The sequence below is a fragment of the Musca autumnalis genome, unplaced genomic scaffold (genome assembly GCF_047663935.1).
Source record: "Musca autumnalis isolate F117 unplaced genomic scaffold, ASM4766393v1 scaffold_3, whole genome shotgun sequence".
Classification (NCBI taxonomy): domain Eukaryota; kingdom Metazoa; phylum Arthropoda; class Insecta; order Diptera; family Muscidae; genus Musca; species Musca autumnalis.
Genome location: NW_027411866.1, coordinates 159778397 through 159797236, shown reverse-complemented (window position 1 = coordinate 159797236; position 18840 = coordinate 159778397). Strand labels below are relative to the sequence as shown.

The 18840-nt window shown below is 36.8% G+C and overlaps 1 protein-coding gene across 1 annotated transcript in view; it reads right to left on the bottom strand.

The window, feature by feature from the left end:
• The window catches only part of LOC141398037 (tRNA dimethylallyltransferase), a 551700-nt gene that overhangs the window by 383723 nt on the left and 149137 nt on the right, over positions 1–18840 (bottom strand). Inside the window, exons 3-4 of the mRNA XM_073975142.1 lie at positions 7093–7335; positions 6789–6913 (exon numbers count right to left, since the gene is read on the bottom strand). Coding sequence (XP_073831243.1) covers positions 6789–6913; positions 7093–7335 — 368 coding nt within the window. The remainder of the gene's footprint in view (positions 1–6788; positions 6914–7092; positions 7336–18840) is intronic.

Genomic DNA, 18840 nt, shown 5'->3' with positions numbered 1-18840 from the left:
AATTTAGAATATGTGGCGGAACTCGGCCTAGAAATAACTCTGCGACGAATGACTACTGACCTATTAGTTTATCCTCCTTTCTTTTCAAGGCAATTGAAAGACAGGTCGAGTTGGAAAATAGGAACCCTGTTGACAACGCATCTCTTAGCATGCTGCATGCAACATGCCCACATTAAGGGCATGAAGAAACAACTCTACATGAGGTGGTGGGGAACGTTGAGAGGAGCATGGAGAATGAAACTGATTATCCATTAAAGTCGCCTCATACGCGGATGATGTAGTACTACTGATTAATGGCAATACCATCTCTCCAATTTCGGAACATATGCAGAGTGCCTTATCAAAGTTTGATAGTTTTTAGCCTTAACTAGGCGTTTACAACAGACAGTTTGTCTTCAAATACAACTCTGATTTACTAACACATACATACATTTGTCGTTTGTCTCTCAGCTGTCCACCATTTTTTCATAGACAGTAGAGAAGACAAATTTTTGGAATTTTTGTAAAAATAAGTGAGATAATAATTGAAATATGTTGAAAACAAAAGAACATGAACAAAATCAAAACATGTGAATGGAAAACAAAAAGAAATTGACGATTTTCATTCAAAATTTTAGAACTATTTTTGCAGTTGTCGTGACGCCTACGTCACACAGGCAAGTTGTAGGATTTTGACAATCAATACATGAACTCAACTATCCTGTCATTTGTAAACGCAGGGTAAATTACTCAGGACAGTTACCGTACGACCATTTTATGTGTTGTTTTCAGTGACTTGAAAAAGTCACTTTGCAAAAAAAAGGAATTTACTTGTGAAAATTTTTGTCCAAGGATTTTTCACAACTTTTGCGTGGATAATCACCGCAAGAGTGTATCGATCAAATTAAATCGTTTTTTGTCGATAAATACCATCCTATAGGACTACGAAAAACTGGTTCAATGAATTCAACCGTGTTCGGCATTCGCCAGAGAGATAGAGGCATCCTTGGGAATTTCTTCCGCCAACTAACATTTGATATTGCATAAATATCTGGCCGCAAAAATAGATTTTTCTCGTTAGATCCAGCAAAATTGGACGATCTCTCAAATAAGGTTCCTGTGAATTGGTTCAAAAAAATTTGCATAAAATCGATCGCGGTGCTTCAAACGACGTTTATAAGATCGTCACCGACGCCGAATCTAGGAGCTATGCTTATGAGTCTTAAACAGCAGCAGGACTCGGCCGTTTGGGTCTTCGAAAGCGAACCAAATCAAACGAAAGTTGTTCATGTAAGATGCACTTCGAAGCAAAAGGTTGCCAGTTTCTTCAGAAAAACTGACAGTGTGACGACCATACGGCTTGAAAAATATGGGGCGATTAATTCTGAGTGGTACACTATAGTTTGCCTGAAGTCTCCTGAGAAATTCGAAAAACGAACAACAGAATACAAATCATTCTGCATCATGACAACGAGGGCTTTCACACATTGACCGAAAAAAACGTGAAATTGATGGCTCATCCGCCGTATAGCCTTTACTGGGGATCCAATGACTTGTTTTGATTCCAGCACATCAAGAAAAAATGCGTGGTCAACGATTTTTGTTGCTTGATGATGCTGTAAAAGCGTTCAAAAACCATGTTTTGGAAGTGTCTCATTCGGAGTGGAAAAAGTGATTCGCCAATAGGTTTGAGCACACGAAAAAGTGTATAAATCATGCTGAAGACTGTTTAAAAAACAATAAAACCGTTTTGATGGTAAATATTCGCGTTTTCATTGTTATGCCAGATAGTTATCGTTCAGTCCTCGTATCAATTAGCAGAACAAATTCACTTTTAAATTTAAGCATATCATTAATTAGGGTTATGACTGGAGTCATTATTGGATACTGTAATATTATAACTGTTACCAGCATATGAAATTATGACGGTGTTGATTACTCCAAGCTTTGCAAAGATGAAGAGACTGAAGTCTAACCTGTTATTCAAACATGGAGCCCGTTACCATCAATAACATCATCAAGAGCTTGAAATGGTTGGGACGTATAACTCTCGAAGGCAGTAACCGATTTGGTCTACACATAATTGCTGAAAAGTTCAGTTGAAGATCTGCTCTCGAATCGCATTGATTCTTTTTGCAACAACTTGTGTTCTTGTCGGATGGGGTAAGTACAGTCGGGTCTAGGATCTCCATAAGGACTCACTAAGCCTTACGAAATAAAATAATAGTTTTATCCCATCTAGGGGTTCAATCGGATGTTTAATGATTTAAAAGCTAGTGTGTTCTAATCAGGGCTTCGGAGTCGGAGTTGGAGTCAGAGTCTAGCAAATTTTGCTGGAGTCGGAGTCGGAGTCGTGAAAAAAAGCACGACTCCGACTCCGGGCAACAATCTGTTCTACATTTATCAAATCAATTTAAATTATTTAAATGATCATAATTTAAAAAACTCTTAATCTCTATTTTGACTACAAAATGCATATCGGAAACTTTTTGTTCAATTGATTGGAATAATGTTTGCATGTTCCAAATCTTCTGCTGCGAAAGAGCCTGTTGGACTTATATGAAAGACCTTGTAGAACTTTAAGGGAAATCATACGAAAACCTACTAGACTTCTTGCTGAATTTGTATGAGAAATTTAGAATCTTCTTAAAGACGATGTTCCTGCTATTTTTTAAACGACATATTCGGTCTTTTGAAGAACCATGCGTCTTTTATAAAGAAGTCTGCTTTTTATAATAGAATAGTGTGTGGTTATCTATAAGTAAACCTACTTAACCATTTCACTTTCTATTTAATGGGATATTCCTTTGCTATCCTGTTGTTCTTCGATGAGAACAGATCAAATGATTTTTCGATTAAGTCATGAATTTAGGATAAATTTGTCAATATATTTATGCTGAGGAATGAAAAATATTTAACAAATTGACGTTAAATTATGAGCATTGCCTCTACATTTGATCATTTCCGATTTTCAGTTCGGCTTAGCCGTACTAAACGTTGGTTTTACTTGTATTCTTTTTGAGGTGGTAGACAAAAGAGACTTTCTACCATAAGATACTAACTTGTCATTCCGTTTGAAACACATCGAAATATTCGTCGGGAACTTTATAAAGTTCCGATTTAGTATAACGGCACGGCCCGATTTTATGTATTTCAAAGGGTTTCTTTTGTCACATTACGTGGTGCAATACGTAAAAAATAACTATGGACGGACAAGAATTCGAGATATTATCCTTGAAGATGAAGAGTTATGTAGGCAAAGGCCTACAAGTGTAAATCAAAATTCTTAACGGTTTGAAGAAAATGATCCCTTTTGACATAAAGGTTTCAAGTAACCTTAACCACGAAAGAATATGTTAAGGGGCAATACGCTATTTTGGTCTTCTATCACGTTGCGGTGTTAAAATATCGTTAATTTTCCATAACTTAAAAAATTACAAAGAGTGTTACCGGTCAGTAATTATGGTAATTTGGTATTTCGAGTCTCATTGGGTACATAAGTCAAATTCGGAAAATTGTAAATATACTCGTACGTCGGTGTTTAGGTAGAGGAACCTTGTAACGATACCGTCCGATTGCAGTTGCTTTGAAGGGTTTTGCTACATGTTCTGAAGTGTGAAGTATGCTGAAGTGCTTGTTACTTTGTATTCCGTATTGTCAACGAGAAAAAAACGAACAATATAGGTCTATGTTTTGGTATCCTCCCAATGTAATGTATCTTCAAAGTTCAAACTGAAATGACTGTAATTTAAGTTGTGAATTTTAATTTATCTATTTTCGGAGTCGACTCCGGAGTTGGAGTCGGAGTCGAGAAAAAAATTGGACTGGAGTCGGAGTCTGACCAAAAATGGCTCGACTCCGAAGCCCTGGTTCTAATTCAATGAAATGCGATAGTGATAGGCTTGAGGATGCATGTAGTAAGCCGGTGAAGCCGGTAATAATAATGAACTGCGTTGATGATCGGGTTCTACGATGATCGGGTACGACGATCCTGATTGACAATCGGGTTCTGTGCTGGTACACGGTGTGCCTTAACAAATTTAAATGGAAGGTGCTTACACCTCGGAAGTTTTTGCTGATTCTGAAACTATAATGCTCGTAGATGAGAAATATCAAGAAACAAAAAAAATCGCCGGAGGGATTTTAAAATAAATCGCCATTTAAGTTCACATTTTTAGGGGTTCTTAAGGTTTTCACGATTTTGCTTGGAAACCGCGAGTTCTATGTAAATGGGTCTAAAGAAAATATTGTAGTAGAGAAAATTCTCCATAAGACTGGCCTTTATGATATTTTCGTAGGTTTTACCGTTTTTGAGATATGGAAGTTCAAATTGGGACAATGCACTGAGGTGTAAGTACCTTCCATTTAAATTTGTTAAGGCACACCGTGGGTAGTGAAGACGAAACTTGTTGGCTACGACTTAACAATGAACGGGAACGTATTGATTGCTATTTATTTGGTTGACTACGATATGATAGAATTCGGAAACACGTCCTGAATTTGGCCGATGATAATCGGGAACGGCTGTATGATGGACTTCAGGAACAACGATGATCGATAAGAGTAGTCGATGAACGGGAGCGACGAAGCTGGTTAATTTCACTATTTTGTCCGATCATAACTAAATCATGGTTGATTGATGATTTCGGGAGCTCGGTTACCGACAGCGATGTAATTACTAGCTAATGTTACTATCTCCGATCTCGTACAAACTACTAAATATAACCATCGACAGGGACCCGAGGTTCCTGCGAAGGAATACTGTTCCTCACAGGAACCTCGGTTCCCTGTACATAGTTATATTTCGTAGTTTATAAGAGATCGGAACAGCAACAATAGCAGCGTTAGCTAGTTATTACATCATCGTTGTGAGGGACGGAAAACCGAAGCTTCCGTGTGGGACAGAAAATCGAAGTCTTTGGATCAGACAGGAAGTCGAAGTCTCTTTGTGGGAGGAAAATAGAAGTCTCTCTGTAGTATACCGAAGTCTCTGTGTGCAATGTATCAATAGAACTGCCGCAATGGGTAGTTCTTTGCAAAATTCGCCAATACCCCACCTTGGTGGACAGCAAGCCCCAGCAGTAGCAAGCCGACTTCAAAAACTGAAATACTTAAGGCTCAGCAGATATAAAGTGAATGCACCGATTACATTAAGTGAATGACTTCAATGCACGACTGAGGTAGATGGAGGTGCTGTTGAGTGCATGCTAAGGCACTGCTATTATAATTATAGGGGAAGACCGTAGGTGTAGTTGTATGTATGTTACATTTATCACGTTACAACGGTACAGGTATTTTTAAGGGCAAATCCCGATCCCGATGACTGATAAAGTGAGTCAATTCCACGGCATCGTGTTCTTTCGTACCGGATTGAACCCAAACCATAGTGTTTCGACCATCTGCTGCCAATCCAGCATCAGACCTATGCTTGTGTAGGTTTCCATGCAGCTAAAAAACTGATGAAGTGACTATACGATTTGATCGAAACTTTCCACATCGTAAAATTACTTCCAAATGTACGTCAAAACCCCAGAGGGTCTATATCGGATAACATCTTCGGATACCTCCCTCACAAAAGTTCAACGTTTAGATTAGTGCATTTTAAGGACTCTCTAAAGATAGAAAATAATGATCTAAATGCTCTAAATTCTAGGGTGACCAACTAAAATGGCGATATATAAGTAGTGAATAAATTGCATTTGGGAACCCTATTACGAAGGTACAAGTCCATACTTCGCAAGGAAGTTGGTCGAAAGCTGAAAAAACCCTACGGCCATCATGTGTAGTGGCTGGCGCGCACGACAACTCTCAAACTGGATACTGCGTTGGTCCAATCTATGTATATCGTAATATTTCTGCGAATTTAAGATAAAGTTCGAAGATGGTGCGTATTGGTCTATTCCTTCGAGTGCCTCCCCCACAAAATTTCAAAAATATTCACTAAAATGCTACACGCGATATTTTGTCCAAGGTTCGGCCCTCTCCTTAGGGTACATTATCACAAAAGTTCAAAATTTTTGTTTAAGTGCAGTTTATCGTGAGCAAGTTCATGCTTCCAGATATAATAGTCCAAAAGCGTTAAGATATACGGTGACCACCTGAAATGACTGGTAGGCACGACATCGAAAAAAATGATTGCCAAAATAAAGGTCTGCGTACATAAGCTGCCTTGCCTGATTGCCTTGCTTTCCTCCTTAATTTCTGACATATTAAAAATAAAAGAATATAGGAGGCCTAGCAAATTTCGAACTGGGTTGCCCTTTTCTTTTTTATTCTTTTAGCCTTTACCTAATTAACTGCGTGTTGCGTGTGCGTTCAAAAATACAAAAACAAAACACATGTATTTCAAATTGAAAACAACAACAAATACATGTATTTTGTTTTTGTATTTTTGAACGCACACGCAACACGCAGTTAATTAGGTAAAGGCTTTTATCAGAAGCAAGCAAGGCAAACAGGCGAGGCAGTTTATGTACGTAGCGGTCCTTTAGTCCAAATTTACATTGGGCGAGTTTACTTGCGGCAATTGTCATTTTGTAGGAGAGAGAGGTGAGGCATATGGTAACCCTTTGCCTCTCAGCACCCTCTCTCACCTACAAACTGACAATTGCCGCAAGTAAACTCGCCTAATGTAAATTGGGACTTAGGTACCTCTTCCGTACGAATTTGTGAAATTAGTGAAACAGGCAATTTGAAAAATATTTATCAAAATGTTGTGTCGTGTGCACCGTGCTAACTTTATCATTGACATTGCCTTTAAAAGTTGCTATGTTTTTATTCAACAAACTACAAAAAAAGTATCGGCTTACCTCATTATTTTACGTTTATTATTTGGATGGATGCGATTGGCGGTTTCTGGATCAATTGTCCTTAAATGGTTGTGTAGCAATTCCGATGACATAGTCTGCATGTCGGCGGAGGCTATAAATGAACGCTGAAAAAGAAGAACAACAGCAACACAAAGAGGATGTTAAAAAACTTGTGCGGTAGGTGGAAGAAGATAAATAAAAAAGAAGAGTTAATTTTTGACTTTCGATTTTGTCAAAATTTAAAGAATAAAAAGCAAGTTAAATAAAACACTGTAAAAACAACAAAAACATAAAAACAACATACATTTTCTAAATTCCCAGACTCCATGGCGGCTACGCCAACAGCATCAGTTGTAGGAGATTCAATATCCTTTAATGGGGAATTGATGGCAGCAGTAGCAGCAGTTTCATTTCGTGGTGGTGATTGGGATGGAACATTTTCGTCGGACGTTGGACTTACCAAAATATCCCACAGTAATGATTCAATGTAGTAATTTGTGCCGCCAACAACAATTGGGCATTTTGATTGTGCCAAAAGATTTTCAATCTGTGTTTTTTTCATCAATGGGAAAAATATTCAATTACAACGAGTTAAGGTTTATTCACAAAGAAATAATTAATTGACAATAAATGCAAATATAGAAAGAAAATTATAAATTTTTAACACGTCTCCAAAGGTTACCAGCAACATTACACAGGGAGCGGCTTGAGGGGTTCAACACAACACAGGAAGTTTTGGTTAAATTTGTAGCTGAATTCTTAATTAATTTTACAAAGTTTTGTTCCAAAGAAATAATATTTTATTATCACTGAATTAAAATACCAAAACGAGTGCAGAGTTTAAAAATTTAGCAATTCATTACACGTCGCACAAACTAATTTAAATATTGCCGGTTACGCTGATATTCATGTAAGAACAACTACATAATGTTGTTAAAACATAATTATGTGAATATTTAATTGACAGCCAAACAAATGAACTAAAATTTCGTGGTACTCCACGACACATACACACATTGCTTCTCCTTAGAAGGTGTTGACTTTAGTTCATTATATAACAATTACTAGTGGCGTGTCATTTAAAGGAGGAACTAAACTCTCTAGGGGATCATTTTTGTTTCCATGTCTCATGCCTCGAACCTGTTGTATGGCATATACAGTCTGAGTTTTAATTGATTCCTTTATTTAAATGTACAGAATACAAGAGATGTTAGACCGTTTTACAAACCATTAACGCGTCTAAAAACTAATTAGAGGTTACGATAAATTATAGTTTTCACATATTCTGTATGTTTCATATTTTCCATGGGGAGATGAAAATAGTTTTGACTATGTAATGGAAAGATTGTATGATAGTTTAGCACCTAGTGGCTTGTCATTGAAACACAGCATAATCCACTGTGTTTCTCAAAACAAAAGATTTAAGACAGTATTTGTATATTAATATTAAATTTTGCAAACTTAAACGTTGAAGTCAATAACTTTTGTTCATTGGGTTGCAAATAACATCACGTTTCACCTCAACTATGATACCTTATTAACCTTAAATGTAACGAAAGTAAGTTTCGCCATTTAACAAAACAAAAAGCCCAAACCCTAAAATGCAGAAAAACGCAAACGCTAAAATAGGTCTTGTACATAAAACAAGCACCATATAACCCCATTTAGGTAGGCCTATTAACAGTTAAGTTACCTGCGGTAAAGATGATGAGCCATGCCAATAGATTGCTTGCTTAAAAATAGCTTTAAAACGTTTTCTTAACAAACTTGTAAATGTCATAATAACTGTCAAAACATTGAACGGAAATACACATTTCAAATATTCACATTTTATTGTAATAACATTCATCCCATCCATATACGAGGTCACACTATACAGTAAGGGAAAATGAGTAAGCCCTAAGGCCTCTATAGTTGCTCCTAAAAATCTTTAAAAAATCCACGTCTTGTGGCCTTTTTGGTTGCTCCTAAAAATCTTTAAAAAATCCACGTCTTGTGGCCTTTTTGGTTGCTCCTAAAAATCTTTAAAAAATCCACGTCTTGTGGCCTTTTTGGTTGCTCCTAAAAATCTTTAAAAAATCCACGTCTTGTGGCCTTTTTGGTTGCTCCTAAAAATCTTTAAAAAATCCACGTCTTGTGGCCTTTTTGGTTGCTCCTAAAAATCTTTAAAAAATCCACGTCTTGTGGCCTTTTTGGTTGCTCCTAAAAATCTTTAAAAAATCCACGTCTTGTGGCCTTTTTGGTTGCTCCTAAAAATCTTTAAAAAATCCACGTCTTGTGGCCTTTTTGGTTGCTCCTAAAAATCTTTAAAAAATCCACGTCTTGTGGCCTTTTTGGTTGCTCCTAAAAATCTTTAAAAAATCCACGTCTTGTGGCCTTTTTGGTTGCTCCTAAAAACTTTAAAAAATCCACGTCTTGTGGCCTTTTTGGTTGCTCCTAAAAATCTTTAAAAAATCCACGTCTTGTGGCCTTTTTTGTTGCTCCTAAAAATCTTTAAAAAATCCACGTCTTGTGGCCTTTTTGGTTGCTCCTAAAAATCTTTAAAAAATCCACGTCTTGTGGCCTTTTTGGTTGCTCCTAAAAATCTTTAAAAAATCCACGTCTTGTGGCCTTTTTGGTTGCTCCTAAAAATCTTTAAAAAATCCACGTCTTGTGGCCTTTTTGGTTGCTCCTAAAAATCTTTAAAAAATCCACGTCTTGTGGCCTTTTTGGTTGCTCCTAAAAATCTTTAAAAAATCCACGTCTTGTGGCCTTTTTGGTTGCTCCTAAAAATCTTTAAAAAATCCACGTCTTGTGACTTTTTTGGTTGCTCCTAAAAATCTTTAAAAAATCCACGTCTTGTGGCCTTTTTGGTTGCTCCTAAAAATCTTTAAAAAATCCACGTCTTGTGGTCTTTTTGGTTGCTCCTAAAAATCTTTAAAAAATCCACGTCTTGTGGCCTTTTTGGTTGCTCCTAAAAATCTTTAAAAAATCCACGTCTTGTGGCCTTTTTGGTTGCTCCTAAAAATCTTTAAAAAATCCACGTCTTGTGGCCTTTTTGGTTGCTCCTAAAAATCTTTAAAAAATCCACGTCTTGTGGCCTTTTTGGTTGCTCCTAAAAATCTTTAAAAAATCCACGTCTTGTGGCCTTTTTGGTTGCTCCTAAAAATCTTTAAAAAATCCACGTCTTGTGGGCTCTTTGGTTGCTCCTAAAAATCTTTAAAAAATCCACGTCTTGTGGGCTCTTTGGTTGCTCCTAAAAATCTTTAAAAAATCCACGTCTTGTGGCCTTTTTGGTTGCTCCTAAAAATCTTTAAAAAATCCACGTATTGTGGCCTTTTTGGTTGCTCCTAAAAATCTTTAAAAAATCCACGTATTGTGGCCTTTTTGGTTGCTCCTAAAAATCTTCAAAAAATCCACGTCTTGTGGCCTTTTTGGTTGCTCCTAAAAATCTTTAAAAAATCCACGTCTTGTGGCCTTTTTGGTTGCTCTTAAAATCTTTAAAAATCCACGTCTTGTGGGCTCTTTGGTTGCTCCTAAAAATCTTTAAAAAATCCACGTCTTGTGGGCTCTTTGGTTGCTCCTAAAAATCTTTAAAAAATCCACGTCTTGTGGGCTCTTTGGTTGCTCCTAAAAATCTTTAAATAATCCACGTCTTGTGGCCTTTTTGGTTGCTCCTAAAAATCTTTAAAAAAACCACGCATTGTGGCCTTTTTGGTTGCTCCTAAAAATCTTTAAAAAATCCACGTCTTGTGGGCTCTTTAGTTGCTCCTAAAAATCTTTAAAAAAATCCACGTCTTGTGGCCTTTTTGGTTGCTCCTAAAAATCTTTAAAAAATCCACGTCTTGTGGGCTCTTTGGTTGCTCCTAAAAATCTTTAAAAAATCCACGCATTGTGGCCTAAAAATCTTTAAAAAATCCACGCATTGTGGCCTAAAAATCTTTAAAAAATCCACGCATTGTGGCCTAAAAATCTTTAAAAAATCCACGTCTTGTGGGCTCTTTAGTTGCTCCTAAAAATCTTTAAAAAATCCACGTCTTGTGGGCTCTTTAGTTGCTCCTAAAAATCTTTAAAAAATCCACGTCTTGTGGCCTTTTTGGTTGCTCCTAAAAATCTTTAAAAAATCCACGTCTTGTGGGCTCTTTGGTTGCTCCTAAAAATCTTTAAAAAATCCACGTCTTGTGGTCTTTTTTGTTGCTCCTAAAAATCTTTAAAAAATCCACGTCTTGTGGTCTTTTTTGTTGCTCCTAAAAATCTTTAAAAAATCCACGTCTTGTGGCCTTTTTTGGTTGCTCCTAAAAATCTTTCAAAAATCCACGTCTTGTGGCCTTTTTGGTTGCTCCTAAAAATCTTTAAAAAATCCAAGTCTTATGGCCTTTTTGGTTGCTCCTAAAAATCTTTAAAAAATCCACGTCTTATGGCCTTTTTGGTTGCTCCTAAAAATCTTTAAAAAATCCACGTCTTGTGACCTTTTTGGTTGCTCCTAAAAATCTTTAAAAAATCCACGTCTTGTGGCCTTTTTGGTTGCTCCTAAAAATCTTTAAAAAATCCACGCATTGTGGCCTAAAAATCTTTAAAAAATCCACGCATTGTGGCCTAAAAATCTTTAAAAAATCCACGTCTTGTGGGCTCTTTAGTTGCTCCTAAAAATCTTTAAAAAATCCACGTCTTGTGGCCTTTTTGGTTGTTTCTAAAAATCTTTAAAAAAATCCACGTCTTGTGGCCTTTTTGGTTGTTTCTAAAAATCTTTAAAAAATCCACGTCTTGTGGCCTTTTTGGTTGTTTCTAAAAATCTTTAAAAAATCCACGTCTTGTGGCCTTTTTGGTTGTTTCTAAAAATCTTTAAAAAATCCACGTCTTGTGGCCTTTTTGGTTGTTTCTAAAAATCTTTAAAAAATCCACGTCTTGTGGCCTTTTTGGTTGCTCCTAAAAATCTTTAAAAAATCCACGTCTTGTGGCCTTTTTGGTTGCTCCTAAAAATCTTGAAAAAATCCACGTCTTGTGGCCTTTTTTGGTTGCTCCTAAAAATCTTTAAAAAATCCACGTCTTGTGGCCTTTTTGGTTGCTCCTAAAAATCTTTAAAAAATCCACGCATTGTGGCCTAAAAATCTTTAAAAAATCCACGCATTGTGGCCTAAAATCTTTAAAAAATCCACGTCTTGTGGGCTCTTTAGTTGCTCCTAAAAATCTTTAAAAAATCCACGTCTTGTGGCCTTTTTGGTTGTTTCTAAAAATCTTTAAAAAATCCACGTCTTGTGGGCTCTTTGGTTGCTAATAAAAATCTTTAAAAAATCCACGTCTTGTGGTCTTTTTTGTTGCTCCTAAAAATCTTTAAAAAATCCACGTCTTGTGGCCTTTTTGGTTGCTCCTAAAAATCTTGAAAAAATCCACGTCTTGTGGCCTTTTTTGGTTGCTCCTAAAAATCTTTAAAAAATCCACGTCTTGTGGCCTTTTTTGGTTGCTCCTAAAAATCTTTCAAAAATCCACGTCTTGTGGCCTTTTTGGTTGCTCCTAAAAATCTTTAAAAAATCCAAGTCTTATGGCCTTTTTGGTTGCTCCTAAAAATCTTTAAAAAATCCACGTCTTGTGACCTTTTTGGTTGCTCCTAAAAATCTTTAAAAAATCCACGTCTTGTGGGTCTTTTGATTGCTCCTAAAAATCTTTAAAAAATCCACGTCTTGTGGGTCTTTTGATTGCTCCTAAAAATCTTTAAAAAATCCACGTCTTGTGGGTCTTTTGATTGCTCCTAAAAATCTTTAAAAAATCAACGTCTTGTGGGTCTTTTGGTTGCTCCTAAAAATCTTTAAAAAATCCACGTCTTGTGGGTCTTTTGATTGCTCATAAAAACCTTTAAAAAATCCACGTCTTGTGGGTCTTTTGATTGCTCCTAAAAATCTTTAAAAAATCCACGTCTTGTGGGTCTTTTGATTGCTCCTAAAAATCTTTAAAAAATCCACGTCTTGTGGGTCTTTTGATTGCTCCTAAAAATCTTTAAAAAATCCACGTCTTGTGGGTCTTTTGATTGCTCCTAAAAATCTTTAAAAAATCCACGTCTTGTGGGTCTTTTGATTGCTCCTAAAAATCTTTAAAAAATCCACGTCTTGTGGGTCTTTTGATTGCTCCTAAAAATCTTTAAAAAATCCACGTCTTGTGGGTCTTTTGATTGCTCCTAAAAATCTTTAAAAAATCCACGTCTTGTGGGTCTTTTGATTGCTCCTAAAAATCTTTAAAAAATCCACGTCTTGTGGGTCTTTTGATTGCTCCTAAAAATCTTTAAAAAATCCACGTCTTGTGGGTCTTTTGATTGCTCCTAAAAATCTTTAAAAAATCCACGTCTTGTGGGTCTTTTGATTGCTCCTAAAAATCTTTAAAAAATCCACGTCTTGTGGGTCTTTTGATTGCTCCTAAAAATCTTTAAAAAATCCACGTCTTGTGGGTCTTTTGATTGCTCCTAAAAATCTTTAAAAAATCCACGTCTTGTGGGTCTTTTGATTGCTCCTAAAAATCTTTAAAAAATCCACGTCTTGTGGGTCTTTTGATTGCTCCTAAAAATCTTTAAAAAATCCACGTCTTGTGGGTCTTTTGATTGCTCCTAAAAATCTTTAAAAAATCCACGTCTTGTGGGTCTTTTGATTGCTCCTAAAAATCTTTAAAAAATCCACGTCTTGTGGGTCTTTTGATTGCTCCTAAAAATCTTTAAAAAATCCACGTCTTGTGGGTCTTTTGATTGCTCCTAAAAATCTTTAAAAAATCCACGTCTTGTGGGTCTTTTGATTGCTCCTAAAAATCTTTAAAAAATCCACGTCTTGTGGGTCTTTTGATTGCTCCTAAAAATCTTTAAAAAATCCACGTCTTGTGGGTCTTTTGATTGCTCCTAAAAATCTTTAAAAAATCCACGTCTTGTGGGTCTTTTGATTGCTCCTAAAAATCTTTAAAAAATCCACGTCTTGTGGGTCTTTTGATTGCTCCTAAAAATCTTTAAAAAATCCACGTCTTGTGGGTCTTTTGATTGCTCCTAAAAATCTTTAAAAAATCCACGTCTTGTGGGTCTTTTGATTGCTCCTAAAAATCTTTAAAAAATCCACGTCTTGTGGGTCTTTTGATTGCTCCTAAAAATCTTTAAAAAATCCACGTCTTGTGGGTCTTTTGATTGCTCCTAAAAATCTTTAAAAAATCCACGTCTTGTGGGTCTTTTGATTGCTCCTAAAAATCTTTAAAAAATCCACGTCTTGTGGGTCTTTTGATTGCTCCTAAAAATCTTTAAAAAATCCACGCCTTGTGGGTCTTTTGATTGCTCCTAAAAATCTTTAAAAAATCCACGTCTTGTGGGTCTTTTGATTGCTCCTAAAAATCTTTAAAAAATCCACGTCTTGTGGGTCTTTTGATTGCTCCTAAAAATCTTTAAAAAATCCACGTCTTGTGGGTCTTTTGATTGCTCCTAAAAATCTTTAAAAAATCCACGTCTTGTGGGTCTTTTGATTGCTCCTAAAAATCTTTAAAAAATCCACGTCTTGTGGGTCTTTTGATTGCTCCTAAAAATCTTTAAAAAATCCACGTCTTGTGGGTCTTTTGATTGCTCCTAAAAATCTTTAAAAAATCCACGTCTTGTGGGTCTTTTGATTGCTCCTAAAAATCTTTAAAAAATCCACGTCTTGTGGGTCTTTTGATTGCTCCTAAAAATCTTTAAAAAATCCACGTCTTGTGGGTCTTTTGATTGCTCCTAACAATCTTTAAAAAATCCACGTCTTGTGGGTCTTTTGATTGCTCCTAAAAATCTTTAAAAAATCCACGTCTTGTGGGTCTTTTGATTGCTCCTAACAATCTTTAAAAAATCCACGTCTTGTGGGTCTTTTGATTGCTCCTAAAAATCTTTAAAAAATCCACGTCTTGTGGGTCTTTTGATTGCTCCTAAAAATCTTTAAAAAATCCACGTCTTGTGGGTCTTTTGATTGCTCCTAAAAATCTTTAAAAAATCCACGACTTGTGGGTCTTTTGATTGCTCCTAAAAATCTTTAAAAAATCCACGTCTTGTGGGTCTTTTGATTGCTCCTAAAAATCTTTAAAAAATCCACGTCTTGTGGGTCTTTTGATTGCTCCTAAAAATCTTTAAAAAATCCACGTCTTGTGGGTCTTTTGATTGCTCCTAAAAATCTTTAAAAAATCCACGTCTTGTGGGTCTTTTGATTGCTCCTAAAAATCTTTAAAAAATCCACGTCTTGTGGGTCTTTTGATTGCTCCTAAAAATCTTTAAAAAATCCACGCCTTGTGGGTCTTTTGATTGCTCCTAAAAATCTTTAAAAAATCCACGTCTTGTGGGTCTTTTGATTGCTCCTAAAAATCTTTAAAAAATCCACGTCTTGTGGGTCTTTTGATTGCTCCTAAAAATCTTTAAAAAATCCACGTCTTGTAGGTCTTTTGATTGCTCCTAAAAATCTTTAAAAAAATCCAGGTCTTGTGGGTCTTTTGATTGCTCCTAAAAATCTTTAAAAAATCCACGTCTTGTGGCCTTTTTGGTTGCTCCTAAAAATCTTTAAAAAATCCAAGTCTTGTGGCCTTTTTGGTTGCTCCTAAAAATCTTTAAAAAATCCACGTCTTGTGGCCTTTTTGGTTGCTCCTAAAAATCTTTAAAAAATCCACGTCTTGTGGCCTTTTTGGTTGCTCCTAAAAACCTTTAAAAAATCCACGTCTTGTGGCCTTTTTGGTTGCTCCTAAAAATCTTTAAAAATTTCACGTCATGTGGCCCTTTTGGTTGCTCCTAAAAATCTTTAAAAAATCCACGTCTTGTGGCCTTTTTGGTTGCTCCTAAAAATCTTTAAAAAATCCACGTCTTGTGACTTTTTTGGTTGCTCCTAAAAATCTTTAAAAAATCCACGTCTTGTGGCCTTTTTGGTTGCTCCTAAAAATCTTTAAAAAATCCACGTCTTGTGGCCTTTTTGGTTGCTCCTAAAAATCTTTAAAAAATCCATAAAATTATTATATTTCTGAATTGATCATACCCTCCGCCATAATGCTATCACAACAATCTCAATACACGTGTAACGCATATTTTTGGATATAGGCTTTTACGAGTGCTATTTTTTTTTTTTTGCTTTGTTTTATTTTTCAATTGCCACTCTAAACATTAAACCAGCAGACACCGACCATCTTCATTGACATGAACTGTGTGTGACAGTAAAGGAATTTAAAATTATTGGTTTTTAATTAGTTCCAACATAAACAGCTACAAGAACAACACTAATAGAAAATGAACGCACATAGTTATGGCATGTACAAAAACCCAGTGGGAATATTTGTTGTAAATATGACGTTGATAAGTTTTTATTTTCAAGTATGCTAAATTTTTTTTAATATGCCAAAATAGTGCGTACTAAAGCATGGTAGTGATGTGAATATCTGTTTGATTGTTCAGTGAGTCTCACGGTGGTGGTTATGATAGGCAGTTTTGTTTTCTTGGGTTTGTTTGCTTTATTGTCTAGTTTATTGCCACTTAAGTTTATGAGCGATTTCTTTTGGGCATACCAAAAGTCTCAAACAAAACAACTCCTCCTCTCGCTCATTTAAACAGCCAGCCTAACGCATATCAACCATATTCAAATAGTTTACCCTGGGCTTACCATTTACCAACCCGGCCACTTTGCTCTTGCTGAACAAATGCCTATAATGTGGTCTATATTTGATAAATAATTTATGAAGTGTCATGGCTGACAAATTGCTGTTGTGATTGCATTGAAAAATCGACATGACATTTGTCAATAGATTTTTTTTGGCCATAAATATTTTGCCTAAGTTATTTGTGTGGCAATAAATTTGCTTAGACAAACATTTACTGGCTGGTTGGTAGGCTGGCTGGGCTGCCTCAGAATCTTAAGTGTTTGTTCTGTTACACAATTATGATTTGCCATAACAAACATAACTAAAGTTATAACCTTGGTACTAGTTTCGGGTACTGCTGGTTGGTATCTTTAAGGTGTGCGAAACTATGTATACATAATTTCATTCAACATTTAGTGTAAAAGTATCTGTCGGCTTTGCCAAAAGACGTATAACCTTAGCCTGTGACATAATGAAAAGACGCAAAATTAAACCTTTTAGTCATGACATTTATAAGATACATTGATTTTAAATCAAGGGTTTCCTGCTAACTCCACCATTTTTAGACATCGTCCGAGAACGGAGTTATTGGTGGCCGTACAGGTTTTAACAGTTTTAGGGCAATTATAGCAGTATGGACTTGCAGCCGAAGAAATTATAACGTTTTTTATGTAATAGCACATGACAAGTTTCTATGATCGTTCTCCATCGTCTAGAAATTTGGCTAATTCGATGGGTTGCAACCACAAATCTACTGGCGTTAGTTAAGTAGGTTTGACAAGGCAGCCGCAGTGTGTCATGCAGGCCTGTCAGCATTCTGGATGGATGTATTGCACATTGCCGTCAATCATTGCGGTATAGAAATTTAAACGGCTGCACCATCCAAAATGTAGTTGAGCCAAAACTACTCTGATTTGTCGAGGCATCTGACCTTCTTCAGCTGGAGGATGTACAAAAGATATTGATGACACCTGAGACTCCATCTGTGTTGGCGCTTTTCAAACTGGTTGATAGGCTTACTGATCTAGGCGTTCTCTCTTGATCATGAAGATCCTTCCTAACTTGCATGGGTTGGGGCAGTTCTATCCACCATACGGTGATTAGGATGGCTCTCGAGGTAACACCCGAGCAATTACCACAACGAGAGCATGACATTGTGTTGGCGTACTGGAAGAATCAGTGATGACGTGAAAAGGCCTCCTATTGCAGTTCTCAAGGCGGCGTTGTGATAGATTTGAATCTGTTCCATCGCGCTGCACTTATACCGGCAGACCACATGGGCGCTGCACAGCTTACCACAGACCCACCTATCGGTTCTTGACTACATATAAGTACCCAGCTTTTCGCAGATAGCTGTGGAATGCGCGAACGACTTGAGGATAATGTCGAATGTGACCCCCAGCATAATGGGGTAGTGAGTGGTCGGAATTCTGCAACTATCGACCAGTGCATTCGACTCCGCGCTCATCTCCACAGTACTCAGTTATTTAACAGAGTAGTTGTATATTTAGGGCGGATATTAGCATATTCCTAGCTCGGAATAAGGTTGTAAGATCGAGCAAATAGAAATTCATCCTTTCACAAATGACATTAGGAAACGTATCCGACGCCAAGCTCATATAATCATAATCATCATATATAACTAGTCCAATGTCCTTAGAGAGGGTACAGTACAGAAGTGGTAGAGGTTAAACAGTTCCGACATGTCACCCATCTTGGAAAGCTCACAATTTCCCTTTACGGATCTGTTTAAAGTCATCAAACAGCGTCAAGTGCTCGACATTATCAATGGCGCTTGACAAGTCGATTGCCGCGAACACTGTCCCATCACACGGCTTTTTCTAGTTGTGGAGGTGGGGTGCAGCGTTTTTTGTTGTACTGTGCTTCTTACAGACCGGGCCACCAGTCCCGGCTTCGTTTGGGGACTAACTGGTATTAGTCTTCATGGTTATAAGGTCGTACCAGAGACTTACGACCTTATAACCAGCAATCCCTACGCTAGGATCGGATGTTGTGGTCTAATCAGCCTCACATCATAAAGGAACCCGATTGCAACGTAGTGTCTGTTTCCACATCGGGCGACTACAAACAGCGTCTGTACTCCAGAGGAGCGGCTGAATTCTAGAAGGAAAACTATATACCCATCAGAAGGCAACGGGAAACCACTGATGTACCATCCCTTGAAAATCATGCAATTATGAATACAACACAAAACCTACGGCCCTCAATCTCCGGTAACTCGAGGGTGCTAAGAATCCCCGGAGGTAAAACAAAACAAAAACTAAAAATTGGAACATGGAATGTCCGCAGTTTATTCGAGCCTGGCAAACTAGCCAACACACTTAATGAAATGGAAAGACATAATATTGATATACTCGGCGTATGTGAAACATGGTGGGCAGAAGCAGGTGAATTTCTATCACAAAATTTTAAAATTTATTACTCGGGAAACCTTAACAGAAACCATAGAAACGGAGTTGCA